Consider the following 17970-nt stretch of genomic DNA (forward strand, 5'->3'; position numbering starts at 1 on the left):
TGCAGTCGCTGAAACTTGTGAATTCGCCCTTCACAACCGCCGCAATCGCAGACCGAACCCTGCGGACTCGCTAGGCCTAGTCGTCGCGGAAGGGAAGGGCCGTCGTCTACTGAAATTAATTTGGCACGCGCTTGTCGCCGTTGACTGTTCAAGTGTGAACATGTGAAATGTAGACGTTTGGTTCGCGTGTTTCCTATGCGGATAATGCAGAAGCGCGAATATATTTTCACCGTCGCCTCGTCAGCGTGTTTTCGCTCAGCCGCCGACCTGCCGAGGACATGAAGGCTGACCGTCCGCCGATCGGATTCGTCGGTGTCGTTGGCCTACAACACTTGTCCCACTACAGTCATGTTATAGTGAACTAGATATTTCATTATAATCACATGCTGCGGTTGATCGTGATAGTGTCGTTGTTGGACTAGTGTGACCGCAGTGACCGCCGCCGCCGTCGTCGTCGTACACTGAAAACGAGCTCAGGCTTCGAATGCGTTTGGAAAGCGTAGTGTAGCACATCGGGAGTCCGTCGAGTCCAAATGCCATTCGACTCAATGTCATTCGATCGTACCGGTGTAGCACAGGTACCGCGAGAAAGGTTTCATTCCACTTTGTTCCAAGGTTCCACTTTGTTCAGCTAGTGACAGGGAAGGCAGATTTGAATGTTAAAGTACACAGTAAGGAAACTTGCGTAGTACTTTTCACGTCAATCTACTTTACGTTCTGAGTTGCATGTTGCTGTTTTCACATTCTTGCTGCGGTGAGTCTGTAACCTTGGCTGGCTGTACTTTTTTCAGGCATGGATGAAGCGGTGAATGAGGAGGAAGAGGAGGCTGCAGCTAATGAGGAAGAGGAGGAAGACGAAGAGGAGGATGATGAGGAAGCTGCTCCTCCTCCAGCAAAGTCCAAAGCCAAGAACGGCCTCCAGGTCAAGGCTGCTGTAGCCCAGGAAGAGGAGGACGAGGAAGAGGAGGTTGAGGAGGTAGATGCTGAGGAAGAAGAGGAGGAGGAGGAGGAAGAACAGGAAGAAGAGGATGATGAAGAGGAGCAAGGTGAGTGATGATTTGTCTTGTAGGTCTCGTGCTGTGTGGTAGGTGCCCGCAAGCCATTTAGGTCCAAAACTTGGAACATGTGAAAATTCAATATTTGCATGGCATATGATGCATGTATTAGAGCTTGCATATTAGCCCATGTGTGTCAAATTTAACTCATGTTGAAATTTGATGTACAGTACAGTACAGTACCTTAGAAAACCTGCTGTTTCTGCCTAGGTGAACTGCCCTATAGAACTGCCTTATTGTGACCTGCCAATAAAAGGTTATCAGAGGTGACTGCCTGTATTTTTTTTTCTTCTCTAATGGTTGCATTTTATTTATAGGTGACGCTCCTAAAAAGTCCAAGAAAGCTGCTAAAGGTGAGTATTTCTTGATTGGTTTCTCAAATTTCTCAATTTTATGGTTTGTCATGGCTGTGGCAGGGGCTTCAGAGTTTACATATCAGAAGCAACTTCTCAGTAATTGCGTTCGTTTTTACTTGGTCTTAGAATTTGCTAGAATTTAATCATGCTAGAATGCTAGAAATGTGCTAGAATTTAATCAGATGGACTGGTGTTTTCTTGCAGATTTTGATTTTGTCTGGTTTTGGGGCCCAAATTCTGATCTGTGAAAAAAAAAAAAATAAGAATTGTTTGGTAATGTGAAAAATATTCTCCAAATGTGATTTTTTCTCATTAGAGCATATATTGATGCGACATTGTACTTTGACAAGATCTTTTGGCCTTCGTTGTTTGTTTTGGTACCCAGCATGTATATTCCCTTTTAAAGTGGTTTCTGGTGATTAAATTTATCATGGCAGCAGTTTGAGAAATGGAGGGCTTCATGCTTCTCGGCATAATGCATGAACAGTGCCGATAACCTTGTAGTTGTGCAGTTCTGTAGGTCCGAAATGAAGGAAGGTGCATGTTTCAATATGGCAGTATGGGCTCATTTCCTGTGCAGACAAAAAAGCTGACGGTGTAACAAAAAGCGGCAAACGGAAGGCGGCCGATGACGAGCACAGTGCTGGAGGCAGCGACGCCAAGAAACTGAAGCTAGAAGGTGGGGCACAGGCGTTTTGGCTTTCTTTGATGCAATTTTTTTTTATTCAGCTCTGCTTGGCGTGCTACTTTTGTCATTGTAATACTAAGGCATTGCACAGTAAACTTGTATGGATGATTGTTGGCATTTTGACATACACAATGGCAGCCAAAGGATGAGCACACAGGAGGCATTCAGCATGATCGCAAATTGTTTTGAACATCTCCTGTGCGCTTAATCTTTGGCTGTCCTAGCAGTTTTGTCTGAATTCTGGCATGCATTGGCACAATGCCATGCCGTCAAGCATTACTGGTGAACTTATTCGAGCAGAATAGTATTTTGTTTAAATGCTTCTGAAGCATCGTTCTGTATTGTGTTGTGCTAATTTTTGGCTGTTGCCTTTGACTACCTTAGCCAGGACGGTTGTTTTCAATCATTTTTATGTCTTTCTTAATTTCAGACTATGTTCCAGAGTCTTGCATCGACAGCCAAGGTGTGTTTTCCTTGCAGTTTACAGCCTTATTACCGCAACATCTGTGTTTCAATATTTTGTGGAAATGAAGCTGTAGTATAGGGATACCTTCCCTCTGTAAAGATATTCATCTGCATAACTTCACACTGTTACCCAAAAGACTCCACTTTGAGAGTACAGTAGAACCCCCTCTGTAGTAAAGTCGCTCGGACCAGCAAAAATCTTTGCTATATCAGGGTCTTTACTAATATATCAGTTGTTGGTGATGGCATGGCTCTGACTATGCTGTCTGGCTACTTACTAATCACAAAGTATTGGGTTATGAAAAAAACACTCAGAAATACCTGACATCTTGCTCTTATTGCCCCTTTATGTGATAGTTATTTATTTTCAGTTATCACGTTTTCAACTTCGTTTACATCTTGTGGAAGTACCGCTTTTACACGAATACTACGCCGCTGTATGTGAAAACCAAAGCTTTGCATGATGACGGTGTCTTCTTCCGTGGCCTCAGCATCATTTAAAAGGCGGTAGTTAAAAACGCGCGCGACACAGTCAAGCGCGGCAAAACTGCCTATGCAGTTCCGCTGTGCCTCTGCTTCTCGCCGCCGCTTACTCTTTTTTCCGCGCTGCCATGCTATGGACGCGGGCCCTTTTTTCTTCCCTTTTCTAGTCCTCACTGCACTTTTACTGGCCTTCCTTTGTCAGCGACCCATGCCACCTTCTTCCTATGTTCATAACCAGCTTCACTATTTCCGTGTGCGCCGCGCGCTTTGCCTCATGGCCTAGATCTTTGAAAAATTGGTTTTTGCTCGCAGCTCTTGAGCATGGTGGTGAAGCCACCTCAAAGAGTGCCTTTTGACGTATTTGGTATCATTTGCTTTGCGATCCTAGACCCCACGCGCCGCGATGTCTTCATTCTGCTGAAAGTACATCGCCACGGCCAGACACTCTTTACTCTTTACTATATCCGTTTCATCGAAAAAAATTACTATAACCGAAAAAAAATTGTATGGTAATCTATAGAAAGCGAAGTGGTACCGCAGCTTCACTTTACTATATCAGAGTTTTTAATATAACAGAATTTGCTATAGCGGAGAGAGAGAGAAAGGAATTTTAATGAGGAAAAGGTGGAGAGGTCGGCCTATAGCAGGGTTCTACTGTATTATATAGGGGTGGTAGTACAGGAATAACAATTTTGATTGCCATAATAATTAAGAGTATATTGATGGGCAGTTGGTGACAGCTACATTGTGGGAGAGTTTCAATTTCAAGGCGATTTTATTGCATGCTACATTGTACATTTGCACCGCATTTCACTCAGACCAAAGTGGAACTTTGGTTCGTGGCATTTCTTAGACCTTGAACTCATTAGAATATTGACTTTTTCATCGAGCAATTGCTCTCTTGTCAAAGTAAGTTCTGTGTCTTAACTTTAGTTGACTGGTGTTTTTTCTCCACACAGAAAAAAGAGACAGCTGTAGCCTCGTCATCACCATGGCACGGGGAGCTCGGCCAGGTGACATCACAGAACTGTCGGGTGACATCATTAACCTGGTTGTCAAGGGAGAGTAAGTTGGCCTGTGGACCTTTTTTCACTCGTGTGCTTCTCAGGGATGCTGCTGCACACCAGACTGGTGGTTTATTTGTTCTTGTGAGAATCTTGAAGTAGTGTGCGTGTGCTGTAGAACAAATCTGTATTCAGTATTCGTGCACAGTATGCTGGATATGGGCAAATGCAAAAGGAAGTCTGCGAGCCTTGTGAATGACTTAATTTTTGCGAATATGATTTTTTGTACGAAAAATTGGCCCTGCAAATAATGTTGCCAACATGTTAACTCCAGAGAGAGACAGTGTTCTGCAAAATGTCTGCTCATCAGTTTGTTCCTGTCTTCAACTAGAAGGGGGAAATGCAGTGGCATTCCTCGCTTACAGGTTCTCTTTTGAACACGCCGTCATATCTAAACACAACTCTCCTTGCTCTTCACAGCCTGCTTGTTCAGTGGGTGCCAAATGGACATGTTTAAGAGGGTGGTCGTCCTAACCTGCAGCCAGAATTTCTGTTCCTTCCATTCTTTGTGTGCAGCACTTCCGCTTGCTCACCTTCAGGAGAGATGAGAGCAATGCCTGGCACTTTCGTTTCTTCAAATTTATTTGTTATGAAATTTAAACTGCGACTTAGCTGAATTCACAAAATATTGAGCTTTCGAATGCATGAATGTAGCAACAAAAGCTTTCATCTTGTGACCTCCTATTTATTTGCGCAGTTTATATTTCTTCGTAGAGGTTTGTACACTGGCTTCCTCAAACCCTTTTGGACCAAAATCAATTGCAGAAATTTCTAAGTCTACAGCAGCAGTTACTCCTGAAGTAGTCATATGAAACCTGTCAGCACTGTCCGTTCCTAACTCCTAACTAAAAAGATCTTCCCCAATCCTGAAGTTGGGGTATGCTTGTATGCTGGGGTTGGCAGTGGAAGATCCACAAAACTTCATTTCAAATTTATGGTGAAGCAAGGTACTCTGTTGTCAAGTGTTACGAAGCACAGTAGTCCACCTATGTGAAGTATGGTCCTCATTAGTGTTCTGTTCTGAGCACAGTGTGATGCCATATTCTAAAACAGTTGCATAAATTTCTGTTATGAAGTTGTGTGCATTATCGCTGGCTTGTGCTGCTTCCACCTTTGTCAGCACATTTCGTATGGATACTGTTCAAGTTGCGGCTTAATATATGTTATGTGCAGAGAGGACAAATTATTTTGGGACTAAGGAAAAAAAAAAAGTGTCCCAGCCAGTGCAGAGAGGACAGGACAGGAGTACCTTGATTAATAACAGCACACGTGCCAATTGTGTGTCTGCAGGAGGGCATTTGCGCGCTATGTGGACGCGGAAACTGCGGAAGAGAACCTGAAGCTGCTGGAGAAGGAGGTTGGGAAAGGCAAGGTGGCGCGGGTTGAGAAGTGCACAACGCATGACACTGAGACACAAGACAACTTGCTGGACGTGTTCCGGGTGCCCTTCGAGTGCACCGTCAGCCGGCTCAAGGAGCTGTTCCCTGGCGCCAAGGTTTACGTGCTCAATGACGGGTGAGTGTCTTGTTTATTCTGTGTGAGCGCATGGTAGCATGGTTAGCAGACTCCAGGGTGGTCCATCCGTGCATGGGACTACGAATGGATAACTTTAGATGGTTAAAATTTGGCTGTTTCGACTAGTTTCGTGCGCTGGAGGGTTGGCTTTGTGTCTGCATGCCTTTTCAAAGCACATGTGTTTAGGCGCAATGTTACCAAATTTTGTCGAGCCACAGAGCCGAGGGTACTCGTGTTTTCAAAATTCGAAAAACTGATATGGCTGTTGCTGCCACCTCCAAATCTAATTGCCATCAGGTAGGTAGGTATCAGTAATAGTTGAAAAATTAATTATTTGAGTTTAGTTCATGTTTTTTTACGTCTGCCAACACTGGTGTTACTATGCTGCAAAAAGCTTCTCATTACCTCAAAGACCATATTTTTAAAAATTCGGGATCACCTTCCCTGAAACACTTGGTATATGTATGCTTTGCCGCTTGGGAGCTAAGTTAAAAGCATAGAGCTTCCTCTGCATTGCTATAGCCTTCACTGGACTGTCATTTGCGTGTGTAGCAAATGGTTGTATCAGCACTCTGCACATGCTTCTGTAAAAGAGCATGTGTTTTGGCTCCTCCTTGTGAAAATGGTGTCACATTTGAAGATTATGCTGGCCCGAATGACGCGAGTTCGATCCCGGCCGCGGCGGCTGAAGTTCGATGGAGGCGAAATTCTAGAGGCCCGTGTACTGTGCGATGTCGGTGCACATTAAAGAACCTGGGGTGGTCAAAATTTCCAGAGCCCTTCACTACGGCGTCCCTCATAGCCTGAGTCGCTTTGGGACGTTAAACCCGCATAAACCAAACTTGAAGATTAGAACATTTGGGGTACAGTAAAAGCTCGCTTATTCGGACTCTAAGGGACCGGCGGTAATGTTGAGTTACCCGAAATTCTGTACTAACGAATGGCCCAGACACTGCCAAGAACTGTTAGCATGTTGGTAAATTCATTTGGTGAATGGGGAGCGATTATCTGCTTTTAAGGGGGAATGCGGATGGTGCGGCCTTGGCGGCCGTTCTGGCGTTTGTCTCGGGCACGGTGCACATTGAGGCTCTGGTGATGGAGAGCTGGGGGACAGATTTGCTTCACAAGCAGTGGTCGGAAGAAGCGACAGCAGGGTGCAGAAGTGCAATTCGGCGGTCATAAGTGCTTCTTTACCAGCTTCGCCATCCACCTTCGACGCGGGGGAAATTGCTGGCTCGGATGCGTTCGGTGATCAGCAGCAGCAGGCCAGAGTAGACACGATGTGTCTGTCCAGTGCTGAACATGAGGAATTTCAAAGCATGCCGATGGTAAAATCACTAGTTTGTCAGCAACTTCTGTAAGCCATAGGCGACTGTGCATATAGACGCCAGCCTGCCAGTGCCTGCAACTACCTAAGTGGTCGTAGGTTTCGCGATGATCTACAGGCGCTTCTGAATAATGTGCACCCTCAGCCTCATTTTGCAGTTTGCTAAGCAAAATCGCCCTACATACCACTTACAAGATTTTCCCGGCTTCTGTTCGCACAATTTTCGTCATTGTTTTATTTCAAAGCTGAATGATTGGAGCTTGGAATAAGACCATCAACATCACTCTGATGAAGTGTGAATATTTTAGGCAGCATAAATATCACCTTCTTTCTCGCCATTTTTATGTGACTGCAAAGCATTGAAACTTTGGTTGCAGTGCTAGAACAATGAAAGTACCCTTATATCAAGCTTTAATAATAGCAGAATCCACTGCACTGCAATAAAAATTTATTTGAATCTGAGAAGCCATTTTTTCAAAAGGCTGTCAGAATAAGTTCCGAAATTCTTGGAGTAAGAATTGTCATTATATACACAAAAATGCACAACATAGTTGAAGTCATTATACTAAGATATATAATAGCTGAAGTTTCATTTCTCCAAATCCAATATTAAAATTTTTTCCTGAGGCCCTCTTCCCCCCCTTCAGAATAGTGCGCGTCAGTGAGTTTTTTGACGGTTTGTCAGATGCTTTACTGGTGCACGCAGTCAGGCATGTCAACACAGAGCTGCTCAGAATGATAAAGGCTTCTTCGGCCTCCTTCACAGTGCAACTTGGTAGCGTTGGAACCTCCTCACAGGCAGCGGCGTCACATATGAAGGGGTCCACTTCACCAGCTGCAAACAGTGCATGACGAGGACGCAGTTTTGGCCCAATAGAATGGCAAAAACGTGTGAATGGTATCTTGGGCAACTCCTCACTGCCGTAATGGTGAGATGCTTCCGAAACTGCGTAAAACCGTACTCTTGTGCAGGCTGATGCAAGGCCTATAGCTGCTGTTGCTGCATTGTGTAGAGAAGCTCTAGAAAAGAAAAAAACGAAAATACGCACCTGCACTATTTTTAAACAATGGGGCCTTCCGAAAATTGTCACTTGCTGTGGCGGCCGCAGCACAACGTGGCCACAGTCGGATGGCCACCTCTCTGTGGCCCATCCGAATTAACGAGTATCCAACCTCATAGACTTGGCTGGCGGCACAGTGGCAGCCTGAATTGGATTTCTGTATTAACTGGGGTTGTATTAACGAGATTTTACTGTGAAGTGAGATAGGCAAATTAGGTTTGCCAGTAATAGTAGGCTTTCATATGGTTGTATTTTTACTTTGTCTCGACAAATGATTGTAATTTCATTAATTTTCTTTTTTTTTTTAGGTTTGCACGATTGCATTTTGATTCTTCAGAAGATCTGCTGAATGCAGTGCAGAACCCAGAGTGCCACACTATTGATGGAAGCAGTATCCGTTTCAGCCTTGTTAAGAAATTTGGCGGACAAGGTAAGTTTTCTCTACTTTTGCTTTATTTCATGCACACTGTTACCTGTGTGTGTTAAAAAATAGCTGAAGGTTTAGCATGGCTAAGCACAGAATATTGTGCAGTAGCACTAGTTAGGTGGGCACTTAAGGTCCTTTAGCATTAAAAGCATTTGACCTAAAGGCCTTTAGTGTTGACTCCTGTTAATATGAAGTTCATGGGGGCCACAATAAACTTCGAATTAAACAAATTTTCAATGAAGCGCACAGCTCGAAAACAGCGTTTTTATTAGTTCCGAAGCAGTTTCTCAAGAAGAATAGTCGGTCATCTGGACATGGCGAAAGTATGACTATGGCTCAGACTGTCTAATATTATTGCTTGCAAGAGGAACATGAGGAGCGGCGAATTTCGCGATTTTGGAAGCCACTTTTTCACAGAAAAGTTTTTTCTCGTCCTTATTTTACCGCGGTAAAATTTAGAACAGTGTGTAGCCTTCCAGCAAACAGGGCCTTGTGTTCAGCCATGTGTACTAAACAACTTTAGTCTTTTGTAACCGCCGCCGCGGTGGCTCAGCGGCTATGGTGCTCGGCTGCTGACCCAAAAGACGCGGGTTCGATCCCGGCCGCGGCGGCTGGAATTTCTTTGGAGGAGAAATTCTAGAGGCCCGTGTACTGTGCGATGTCGGTGCACGTTAAAGAACCCCCAGGTGGTCGAAATTTCCGGAGCCCTCCACTACGGCGTCTCTCATAGCCTTAGTCGCTTTGAGACGTTAAACCCCATAAACCAACCAACCATCTTTTGTAACCATACTACAGGTGTAGTGTGCCACTAGACAGTACTTTCCTATGTCTTATACCCCTGTCACATGGGCACTTTCAATGCTCATTGAACTCTATCTGTATCGAGATTTTCGAGCGCGCTTGAAACATCCGGTGCTACACGGCATTTTCAATGCTCCTTGAGAAGTTTCCCTCATGTGTGTTAGGTGGCGCCAAATGTTCCTCCAACAGCCGTAACAAGGTGCTGTCCGGCAACACTGTGCAGTCGGGGGTAGCGGCAGCCAAATCCGTAGCCAGACGTGCGACGCACCTCTGTATCTGCTGTTGTGCGATGGAACCCGAGGGTTCGAAACGCCTCCGCGATTTCTGCGTAGACTACGGTGTTTCTCTTCTGGCGCCTCAAATTATCTAGGTGGTCTAGCCAGCAGTCGATGAGAGCAGCTGTCTCGCGCTCGCTCTACACTTTGCGCGTCGACGAGCAGGAGGACGCCATCTTTGTTGTTTACACTGACGACGAAGCTTGGAGTGTGGTGTCGAGATTATTTATAAATATGTTTGCATATAAGCAGGCATAGTGCCTGAAACTGTTCTGTCTTGCATTTTAATCAATTACAACAACAACAGTTGTAGTTTTGTTTTGTGAACTAGCGTTTATTTTTATAGCTTCGTGAGAGCGAGAGTGCTTTCGATTGTGCTTGGAACCTCGAGCACTCTTGAGGGGCCGGCATCGAGTCAAGCAGGATCGAGCTCGATTGCGCTTGAAGGTGGCCGTGTGACAACCGTCGATCTGCATTGAGTTCGATGAGCATTGACTCAATGAGGATCGAAAGTGCCCGTGTGGCAGGGGTATTACTCATAAATATGCTAGGTCTGTGTGCTCTACTATAATTGCTGTGCTCTTTGCTTTGCAGGTGGTGGCTTCCGAGGTGGCAACCAGTCTCGTGGCCAGTCCCGAGGGGGACGGGGTGGGGGTGGTAACAATTCTTTCAGCCGCGGCGGAGGTGGCCGAGGGGGAGGAAGCTGGGGCAATAGCAACTGGGGTGGTGGCCGCGGGGGCTGGGGCAACAGTGGTGGCAGTTGGGGTCGGGGTGGTGGGGGCCGTGGAGGGGGCAAGTTTGGTGGAGGTCGAGGAGACTTTGGCGGCCGCGGAGGACGAGGGGGCGGCGGACGATTTGGAGGTCGTGGCGGTGGAGGCCGGGGCCGGGGAGGCCGTGGGGGACGCTTTGGGGTAAGTGAACATCTGGACTGCCTGCCTGTCATATTTTTCCCGGCTGTTCTGTTCAGAGTGCCTGCATTTTGTGTGTGTGTGTGTGTGTGTGTGTGTGTGTGTGTGTGTATGTGCGTGTGCACGGCATCTTTCTTTCCGCTGTTGGATGTTTACAGATGTATCCTTGCATTGGCGTATATGGTAGTGGAGCTGGAATATTGGTGCCAGAAAAAGAATATATTGAAGGTTCACTTGATTGGGGTTGTTTTGATGCAAGAAGTTTCTAAAAAAATTTTTTTTTTTAATGTTGTCGCATTTGGTTTTGCGAAATCTTTTCCACCTACAGGTGAAGTTTGGGGTCTGAGAATTGCGTAGGTATCGAAAAATTGGCAGGTAAGCTCGCTGTCTGTGCTTAGGGACTCTCGAAAAAGGGTACCCATTTTAAAATGATACCCATTTTAAAAATAAATCTTCGCATTTCGTAACCATCTGCCGCAGCGGTAGCTCAGTGGTTGTGATGCTCGGCTGCTGACCCAAAAGACGTGGGTTTGATTTCGATAAAGAGGCAAAATGCTAGAGTCCTGTGTACTGTACGATGTCAGTGCACATTAAAGAACCCTAGGTGTTAGAAATCTCCAGAGCCCTCCACTACGTCGTCCCTCATAGCCTTAGTCGCTTTGGGATGTTAAACCCCCCATAAACCAAACCATAACCATCCGCTATGATGTGGTCTGTTTGGTCTCATTCGAAAGTGCACCTCTCTGGCTGTCTTTTCCACGAAAGTGCAAGCCTTTGTGCTGCTTCACTGATGAGAAAAATGGCAAAAAAAGTAGTGGATGGCGTCCTTGAGATTGTCTTGTATCATGGGACAAAATCAATGCTAGTGCCTGGCTTCAACTCCCCCATCACACTGGGCGGCCAGCCCTTTTGGCTGCAGATAGGTGCCGCCATTTTGAAATTTTGTGAGCGTGAACAATTGAAAAGTTGCAATTGTGGGACCACAATGTCTATGAGCGTGCAAAATGATCAGTGGGTGTTGGCACTAATTGTAATGATAGAGAGCGTAGCATGGTATTGGACCATAAGCCAGTGCATCGGTGCGCAGTTGGGCAGTGACTCATATTGTTGCATATTCGGTTGGCTCTGATTATTGCGAGTGATTCGTGAAAAAACTTATATAGAAAAGTTGCTATAGTCAGGTACGACTTAAGTCTACAGTGAGGCTCCGCCCGCATTCAGGACTGCCGCACAAAATTCCTCCACGACAAGAAAAATAATCTGTTGTTAAAACTTTTCTTGTTACCTAAACAAGAAACTATTCAGAAGAAAAAAATTATAGGGTCTAGAATTTTGATACCTGCCTTCTTTAAATAAAGTCAAATATCAAAAAAGCTGATTTCGTTTGCTGATGTGATTGGCTAACGGAGTAATACATGGCACCGCAGACATTGGCCCAGTGTTAACTGCTGTTTTCAGTTGTATCCTACTATAGCAATCGAGGTGCGGGCGGAAAGCAGACTCGGAGGTGAAAACAGTGCTGAATTTCATTCTAGTGTACAGTTTTTCATGCAACACTGCTGTAATGCGGGGAATCAACTCTGGGTGACATTCGGCCTGCCGCTGTGGAGAGCTTAGTGCTGTGCGAAGAAGCTTTCCTAACTGCTGTTTAGCGCTCTGTTTTTTGTGGCCTCAGGAATCGTTGCAAGTGCCTTTAAAACGGACATAAACATTGTAACCGCTCTTTTACCTGCATTCCATTTTATACATAACATGCAACATTGCTTAAGCTAGTGCGCCTTTCACGCTGGCTTTATCCCCACCCGAAAAGTAGTTCGTTGTACACCCAAAGTTCAGAGGAGCACCTTTAATTTTCACAAAGCTGAAGTAACATGACTGGCAATGTTCTGCACTTAGTTCTACCCTTGTCTTGTTTGTGTCCTGCCACTGACCGAGAAGTGACGTGTGACTCCGTCTGCGCCGTACAAGTTGTTCACAGTTGGTGAAAATTGCAATCGCAGGATTCAGTAATGAACCCTGGTCCATGATTTGTCCCACTGAGACTTTAAGAAGTATGAGTGATATGCTTTTGAGTACACTACTTAAGTAGTTTCCACAATGTTGCACGCTAAGTGTGAAGCAGTATAGAGGGGGTTGCCTGCATTGCCGCCCCTCAGTGACTAAATTGCACTGGTCTTGCATTTTTGATAAAATTTTACATTGTGAATTTCCGCTATTTTTTTGGTGTTCGCTATAATAAAGTTTGACAATATTAAGCTGTGTGGAAATTGCAGTTAGCTGCAGATGTCATGATTGGTTAGCTAAACTATTTTTTTGGTGTTCGCTATAAGGAGGTTTGACAATATTAAGCTGTGTGGAAATTGCAGTTTGCTGCAGATGTCATGATTGGTTAGCTAAACTATTTTTTTGGTGTTCGCTATAAGCAGGTTTGACAATATTAAGCTGTGTGGAAATTGCAGTTAGCTGCAGATGTCATGATTGGTTAGCTGTCTTGTTTCCAAAATGTTGGCAGAACAGAGCGGGTTGGTAATATAGAGGGTACAAATGAGCACGTGTGGGAAGCTACTGTGTTTGATGGATCTAATGGTATTAATGTTGCTGTTAGGGGAGCTGTTCTTTATTTAATTACAAATCATGATAGTGCGGATCCGAATGGGCATTGCAGGATATGTATAGCATTCATATTGACTTCAGTGGCAGCTTACATTTTCTACAGGAGTTTGTTTCGTTACTAACTTATCTTGGGCTTTATTCACCGGAAAAAATGCAGGAAGGTATTTTCGGGCTTAGTGCCATACAAGTTTATTAGTAGCCTTTTTATTTTTCGTTTGCATAGCCGAGTGATGCAGTGCATTTAGCTTGCTTCATTTAATTTCCGTGATCCCAAGCAGCATGTTTCTGTTGCACTTGGATGTTTTCTCATTTCAATTACCAGTACAGTGTGTCAAAAGCTAATTCTAGCATAACTTTGCATGTGTCTGTTCCCTTTTCCTTGTTGTGCTCTCTGCATTTTGTGAGCTTGCTTTCTTTTTGGCTGAATTTTTGTTGAATGTCTGGTAACAAGCAAGGCTGCCATTTGATTGCAGCTAGCATCTTGCCATGCTTAAAAAAGGACTGCAGTACACAGTGCTTTACTTTTACTCGGCACTCCTTTCGTAAGCATGTCAGACCTACTTGCCCATACGCTTTCCACTCCTGCTTGCATGTTTGTCTTGACTGAAAGCATGATGGCACTTTCATTTCCTACTCTCACCTTTATTCTTTCTATTGGCTAGCTTTCATCATATAATCCAATTAAGTTCTGATTAGCATGCTTGGAGCAGGTAAGCAGCCATGAGTGACAGCATGGCTGTTGACCTAGTTGCTCTTGAAAAGCATCATCAATCCTGCACTTGCACCCTTGTGAAAGTGTTTGCTGTAAAGTCAAATTTTTTTGGTTTAAGGAAACTTGGTTGAGAAACGGGCCTATGCAGACCTCATTATTTGGCCACCATTTATATAACTGCCCCTGATTGAGTGCCAAATGCTATCAAGTGCTGTGGTCGGCCAGTGCAATGTGGCAAGGACGAACTGAAACATTTGAAACTAATGTCCCTTTCGTTGGAATGTCATGTGCTTTGCAGTAAATGATCTATCTGATTTCAAGAACAATGGGACATTATAAACAAGTGAACAACTGCCAGTGCAATGAAACCTGCCTGTGCCTGTCATGGTTGACTCGCCATAACTTTAATCTTTCCAGTTTTATTATTGATGAAGGGCCAAGTCTCCACTGCTTGGACGGCAAGGTGCATGTAAGATTTCCTTGTTAACACGGCTTTCTTTGCGACTTTCCTCTCTTGTGGCTTACTCTGTGTGTGTGTGTGGAAAGTTAACTGTGGGTCAGTTCGTGTGTATGCCGCACTGTGCTATGTCTGAGTGCTTGTGTTAGAAGCGGGGGCACAGAGTGACCAGCAGCTCAGATTAGCATTGCTTCCTCCGAGGCATTAGTGGTTTTTTAGCCTTAGTTGCCTCTGTAGTAGGGTGGGGCTATCTTGTATGGCGCCTTGTGATGGCCAGCATTGCTAGTACCTTCACATTATGTGATGCACTGTTGGTGCACATTGGGCAGTATAAACTTGCTTTGACTGGTGGAGTGCTTGATGGCGCCTTTGTGTTGTCTGAACAGACTGCAAGAGCAGCCAATGAAATACTCTGTGAATATGTGCGACCATAGCTTATACAGGCAAGATCGTGCTGCATGCATCATGACATTTAGCACAGAGATGGCTCTGAGTGTGCATGTACAGCCATTGTCAAATGTTATGAAGTGCCTGTTGGTAGCAGTGATGCTTGAAGTCTTAATAATATTTAGTGGTTGCAATTACAGAGGCCCTTTGAGAAAGTCGTCTAGCATTGTTTTTGAACACACTGGGTGGCTGGTGACTCTGTGCCTGTAACGAGCATCCCAGTGGATGTGTGCTTGAGTGCCGTGCTGTCCACTCCTGTGCTGATTTAGTGGACATTCTCCATCCTCTTGCAGGGCGAAGATTGAGTAGACAGTGAAGGAAGCTACCGCATCTTCATAAACGCCACATCCGTGACTCTAGCGTTCCTTGTTTTCATCGGAGGCATTTGTTTGTTTAAATCGTCATAATCAATTCACATTGCCATGCACTGAACGCCCAGAGCCATTACAAGTTTCCATCCAGCACGCAAGGGAAGCTTGACATCATCTGTGTGGTGTAATTAAAGGACAAAATGAGCCAAGTTGTTTGTCCCTGCTTGTTTCCAAACCATCCAACTATAGTGCAATCCACTTGTGACGATCACCGGTTATCATTGAACCTCGACTGGCAAAAAAAAAATGCAAAAAAAAATGATCCGGGGCTAAACTCCTTTAAGCAAATGTGTGACATGCGAAAGCGCAGTGACGTAAATGGTGACTCTACAAGCGACACCATCGCAATGAGATTGCACAAACCTAAAAGCTATGAATATTTCGGGGGTGGCTCGGACCAAATTTTTGAAATGATCAGGGCCAAATATGGAGGTCACCATCGTGTCTGAATTAACGTTTGAGATTCATTTCTATTGAAATCAGCCAAGGTGAAATTTTGGGCGTGGGCCGGGCCAAATTTGGAGGTCGCCTCGTGTCTGGCATGCCAAATTATTGGTGGGCATCGATTTTTGTCCAAATCATCATAGGTAGATTTGTGGGGGTCGCATGGCTGTCATTTTTGGAAATGACTCTTGCCAAATTTAGAGGTGTCGGGCACGGTCATTTATGGTTGGATATCGATTTTTTTGTGAACTCTGCCAAGCCCAAATTTTGGTGGAGGCCCGGGCCGAATTCTTGCCGCTTGGCGACGCAGTTGTTATGGCAACGAGCGTTGCGCGAGCACGGCTCTGAAGATCGTATGAGTGCTTTCGCACTGAAAGCGAAACGCACCCACTTATTCCCCCATGCGCGTAAGCCACCGGCGCTCCTGTCCAGGGCGCACAGCGTCTCTGCGCTCTGTGAAAGGAGTATGGACGCCTAATTTTGGTGGCATGTTTTCTCTATAATGATGCAGAACACACTGCTATGCATGAGTTGCCATGTGGTATTTGCCTACAACCGCAAAATTTTTCTGGAACGCTGTTTCGGTTTGAACAGCTGAACAATGACTGGGGGGAGGTTATAGGCCACGTGACGCATGGAAAACCTGCGATATAATTGTTGCTTCATCGTTATAATTCCCTGCAGTGAAACCAGCTTTCCTCAAGAGCCAGAATGACAACGTATGTAGAAGCACCGATTACATAGAAGTTTATCATGCCTCACGTGACCTATAACCTCTGACGTCACAGCCATCGTTCGGATGTTGAAACCGAAACAGCACGAGAAAGAACTTGGATTATAAATTATTTAGCGGTCGTAGGAGGATACCACGTGGTAATCCGTGTATAATAATGCCTTACGCCCCGTTGCAAAGGAAACACGCACCCAAGAGAGCGAGCCACCCACGCTGGAGCTCTCGTCAAAAGATCGTCCCGCAATAGACGCAGTGAGCTTGCGTACGCAACGACACCGCGGGTAACGAATGCGCATGCGCAGAACGCAACGTATCTAGCCGCGCGTTGCGGACGCCCGCCCGCTGTAAAGCATAGCGTAGCGTATGCAACGCGGCTGGTATATTAGACAGTTTTAGCTGTGCGTCCGCAAGGGCTTAGCGTACGCAAGGAGCTTGCGGGGACCGTAGAGCGCATGCGCAGAACGCAAGCGCGGTCCGTGCGTCTTGCGTACGTACGCAAGCCAGCGGACTTTGCGTTGCGTTGCTTGCGTGGCTTGCGTGGTTAACGTTGGCAACATGGCGGCGCCCTGCACGCCCGCTTCGGACCAAATACTGCATCGCCGCTGCATTTTTCGACGCGATAGCTCGCTCTAAACGGTTGTATTCACTTTTATTTTGTGCATTCTCACCCCTCCGTAACGATATATGTGACAAATAGTCATCGTTTTTTAGATAAATCCAAGAATTTCTTGCTGTTAAGCCTAACTATCTACGGCGTACACTGTCGTCATAGCAACGACCTGCGGTAAAGTACTTCTCTAGCTTTGCGCTAGAATTTATATTTTCATTTGATTCAATTGATTTACATTAAAAAAGAAACAAAGCCTTCGAATACAACCACCACTGCCATTAATAAAAGAGGAAAAAGTTTCCTCAGCACACAGTTCAGAAGCTTTGACTTGCTGTCGCTAGATGGCGCCACTGTGTCATACGCTTTCCGGGCGCTACGCTAGCCACTCCCAACTAAAACTGTCGTTGCCAGGACGGGTGGCACGGCGCGCAAGGTGCGCCCGTAGCGTACGCACAGCTTTTGCGGACGCACAGCTAAAACTGTCTACTACTAGCTCTATGCAACGCGGGACGCTACGTGCTGCGTAGAAAACATGGCGGCGACCATCTCGCCCGCTTCGGACCGATTTCACTTCGCCGCTGCTTTCTTCAATGCGATGGCTCGCTCTAAACTGTGCTGTTAGCTTTTATTTTGTCTACTCTCACCCACACGCCAAAAATATTAGCGGCAAACGCCCCTTGTTTTTCAGATAATGAGGCGATTTTTGACCTTTTAAGCCTAACTGACGTTGTGTACGTTTATCGTCATAGCAACCGCACCTGTCGAATAATTTTTTTTAGTCATGTGCCTACTTTTGCACTTCTTTAAACATTATACATTTTTTCCTCCATTAAAAACTAATATACTATTCATATTGTCAGAAACTGAAAAATGTTCAGCCGAGCGCTACAGCGCTTTCAGTGTTTGTCACTAGATGGCGACACAACACAATGCGCTACGCGACTGCTCTGCGGCGGTACGGCCAACTATAAGTGTGACGGGGGTGTCATTTACAGCGTACGGAACGTAGTGAGCGTTGCGTACGCAATGTCGCTACGTACGCAGCAACTAAAAGTGTCTAATGTTATCGTGCGCAGCATCTCGGCGCGCTGCCAAGATCCGCGCTGCGTACCGCGCGAAGCAGAGGAACGAGCTCGGCAAAACTAACTAAAAAGAAAA

The 17970-nt window shown here is 45.4% G+C and overlaps 1 protein-coding gene across 4 annotated transcripts in view; it reads left to right on the plus strand.

Annotated features, from left to right (window-relative positions):
• Positions 1-15174, plus strand: part of LOC149352026 (uncharacterized) — a 28675-nt gene extending 13501 nt beyond the window's left edge. For 2 of the 4 annotated variants that reach the window (XM_089581248.1, XM_089581251.1), the window contains 10 exons: positions 792-1046; positions 1373-1408; positions 1992-2090; positions 2530-2562; positions 4007-4112; positions 5402-5626; positions 8323-8444; positions 10112-10428; positions 14168-14219; positions 14948-15174. In XM_089581248.1, the coding sequence (XP_089437374.1) occupies positions 792-1046; positions 1373-1408; positions 1992-2090; positions 2530-2562; positions 4007-4112; positions 5402-5626; positions 8323-8444; positions 10112-10428; positions 14168-14179 (1205 nt within the window). In that variant the 3' untranslated portion in view covers positions 14180-14219; positions 14948-15174. The remainder of the gene's footprint in view (positions 1-791; positions 1047-1372; positions 1409-1991; positions 2091-2529; positions 2563-4006; positions 4113-5401; positions 5627-8322; positions 8445-10111; positions 10429-14167; positions 14220-14947) is intronic. The other 2 variants (XM_089581250.1, XM_089581249.1) reach the window with 2 other exon arrangements.
• Positions 15175-17970: the final 2796 nt, after the last annotated feature.

The sequence above is a fragment of the Amblyomma mixtum genome, chromosome 3 (genome assembly GCF_055824585.1).
Source record: "Amblyomma mixtum isolate Tamu chromosome 3, ASM5582458v1, whole genome shotgun sequence".
NCBI lineage: Eukaryota > Metazoa > Arthropoda > Arachnida > Ixodida > Ixodidae > Amblyomma > Amblyomma mixtum.